This window comes from Ursus maritimus, unplaced genomic scaffold (assembly GCF_017311325.1).
Source record: "Ursus maritimus isolate PB19 unplaced genomic scaffold, ASM1731132v1 scaffold_3, whole genome shotgun sequence".
Lineage (NCBI taxonomy): Eukaryota > Metazoa > Chordata > Mammalia > Carnivora > Ursidae > Ursus > Ursus maritimus.
Window position 1 is genome coordinate 31979389 of NW_024425563.1, and position 3214 is coordinate 31982602.

At 43.7% G+C, this 3214-nt stretch overlaps 1 protein-coding gene across 2 annotated transcripts in view; it reads left to right on the forward strand.

Moving 5' to 3' along the window:
* The first annotated feature begins 2815 nt into the window (after positions 1 to 2815).
* The window catches only part of ASZ1 (ankyrin repeat, SAM and basic leucine zipper domain containing 1), a 48951-nt gene continuing 48552 nt past the window's right edge, over positions 2816 to 3214 (forward strand). The window contains exon 1 of one of the 2 annotated variants that reach the window (XM_008705798.1): positions 2816 to 2932. In XM_008705798.1, coding sequence (XP_008704020.1) covers positions 2816 to 2932 — 117 coding nt within the window. The remainder of the gene's footprint in view (positions 2933 to 3214) is intronic. The other variant, XM_040644071.1, reaches the window with a different exon arrangement.

Here is a 3214-nt window from a genome sequence, read left to right on the forward strand (position 1 = left end):
ATTTCTCACCATTCTGGAGGCTGGGAAGTCCAAAATCAAGATACTGACAGATTCAGTGTCTGGTGAGAGCTCACTTCCAGGTTCATAGAGCATCTGGTTGTGCCCTCACGTGGTGGGAGGGGCAAGGGAGCTCCTGGGGTCTCTTTTATAAGGGCATTAATCCCATTCATGAAATTCTGCCCTCATGACCTAATCACCTCCCAAAGGCCCCACCTCCAAATACCATCATTTTAGGGATTAGGTTTCAATATATGAATTTTGGGGGAAAGGAAACACAAACATTCAATCCAAAGCATGTATATTTCCAAAAATAAAATCTTGCTGGGTAAATTCCCAACTTTTAATAATCAATATGTGTATTGATTGTTGTGTGTAATCAATATGTGTATACAATAACAATATGGGTATAATTCCCAAATTTATATCTCTAAGACCAGTCTTTCTCCTGAGCTCCTTACATGAACACCCAACTACCCACTTGACAGCTACACTTCAGAGTTTCATTTTGAATACATTAATTTTGAGATGCTCATTTCATCTTCAAGTTTATCCTCTGGTCTTCCCCCATCTTAGTAAATGGTACCACTAATTAGCCAAACGCTTAGACCAAAACCTTCTTTATGAAAGAGTTTGAGTGTCTTCCAATACACACACACACCAGAATGTCTTTCATTAGTTGAAAAATAGTTAATGTTATATTGTTCTTAAAGTAAAATCCAAACTACTTAAGTTCCATAACATCCTCTCATTACATACCCCTTCCTTCATGATGGTCCAACCTCAGGCTTCCTTTCTGGTCCAAGCAGGGCAAGGATGAAATAAGTAAGATGCCCAGATGCAAAATATAAGAATTGCAAGGTCCTTCTTGAAGGAAGTGCTGCCTTAAATTTTGCTTGTGATGCAAAACAGTGTGGTTGCCTTTGACGTCACCTGCTTAAAGAAGTCTCACTTGCCTACTTTAGTCTCAGGACTGGGTGCAAGCTTTTTCCTGCCTTCAGACCTTGGTACTAGCCATTTCCTCTGCCAGGAAAGCTCTGCTCTCCTACTTTTTATGGCTGGCTTCTTGTCATTCAGAATTCTACTCTGGTCTAACTACCTTATTTAAAATAGTAATAATAATAATAGTAGCTACAATTTATTTACCTCTTACATTGAGACTAACCCTATGCCGAGCCCATTACTTTATTTACTTTATTCAAACAACGCTATATGGTGGATACTATCATTATCTCCGTTTTACAGATTAGGAAAGTGAAGCAGAAGAAAGAGGCTAAATTGCTCGAGGGCACACAGCTAATGGCAGTAAGTGGTTTGGCTGGGAAACCTAAGTGGTTTGATTCCAGAAACCCAGCACACTTATCTACTTTGTGGCACCTCTAATTTGCAATAGCCTTATTTATTTGTTTACTTGCTTATTGTCTTTCCTGGTTAAAATGTGAACTCCTGAGGCAGCTTGGTTTATCTTTGATGTTGTCTCCCCAAACCTAGTTGCACCTGGTTGTATGCAACGATCCATAACACTTACTGAAGGAACGCATTTAGAAAACACAGGTGGGTCCTAAAATAACCAAACTACTTAAAAATACTTATCTGTGAAAGTGAAGGAAATAATTTCAAAATCTTACACTGGAAATTCTTTAAGGAAAAAAAAAAGTATTACAAAAACTTTTAAAGAATGGGGTATGATTTTCCTTTTAAATTATCTTGACGGAGGTGCCTGGGTGGCTCAGGTCATGATCCGAAGGTCCTAGGATAGAGCCCGCGTGGGGCTCCCTGCTCGGAGGGGAGCCTGCTTCTCCCTCTCCCTCTGCCTGCTGCTCACCCTGCTTGTGCTTCCCAACTTCTCTGTCAAACAAATAAATAAAATCTTTTAAAACAATCATCTCAAGGAACACAAACGTGCCTTATTCCTTGATGGATCCACTTTTCTGTGGCAAAGATAATTAATGTGTTACCATTTCATCCAGAAGTTAGATGCAGAAAGCCAATTTGAGGTTGGGCTGCTTTCACCTGGAGTTGTTTGTATTATTTACTTACTCTCTGAAAGTTTAAATCATTTCTTCTTCCTAGCACTTTGATCCACTCTCTCCCCAACTCCCCCTTTGTTGACTGACTTTTTCCTTTAGGGCACCCAGTGTCTAGCTGGGAAGGTGTTTTGGTGGCTTGAAGTTTCCAAATCTAAGCTGAGATCTGAGGTCACATGAAATTTAAAGGAAGAATTCTTCCTGTGGAATGGCATTTTCTCTTGGCTCCTTTGTCAGCTCTCATTTGTCTGACAGCTTTTTTTGAATGTAAGGATAGTGCTCCCATCTGTATTCTGGCCAAGAGTTGTCCCTCTTCCAGGGGTCGCATGTTTAACAGGCTTTCTTCTTCATCCTCATGGATGAGGGGGATGAGGGGATGAAGGGGATGAGGGAGAAAGCCTAGTCTTACTTGGCATTTTAATCCCCATTATGCTCACCGAAAGTAGGGCGTTCCTTGAAGATCAAGAACTTCATCAAACAAATACCGTAAAAAGAATGAAGAGTAAGTCCCGGAAATGAATTGGAAGCACTGGCTAGAAGCGTGACCCCCGAGTCCTCTCAGCTGCTTCAGGCCCACAGACCCTACCACGTTAGGCAGCATTGCATCTACCTAGACCGCAAGGCTGGTTGCCGATAGAGGGAAGGTGAGGGCCACTACGCATGCCCACGCGCCTGCGCCTGAGAGATCAAGGCCTCCGCGCCAGCATGCGCACCTTCCCGCGCAACCCTGCGTGCTCCCCCAGTGCGCAGGCGCCAGGGGAGCTGGCGGGCGGTGTAGTGTGCTTAGGGAGATGTCGGCGGGCATGGCGGCTGGTGCGCTACGCGGCTTGGCAGTGGCTGGTGGAGGCGAGAGTAGCGAGAGCGAGGATGACGGCTGGGAGATTGGTTATCTAGACCGGACGGTTCAGGTAGCCCAGGAGGCCTTTTCTTGACCACACCTGGATCAGCACCCCCTGGCTCTTGAAGGCCTGACTTCGTGAAACCTCTTACTTGCTTTCCTGTGTTTCCCTAGTGGAAATACAAGCGTCTAGACTCCCAACAAATCCTGAGTTTTTCTGTTCCCTACTGTGCATTCCATAAAATGTGCGGTCGTCGATGTAGCTCTTGGTTTGGGTTTGGACCCATAGCATTACCCATTCCATTTAAAGATAATTTTAGACATGAATTCCTTACGAACTTTGTATGTTGCA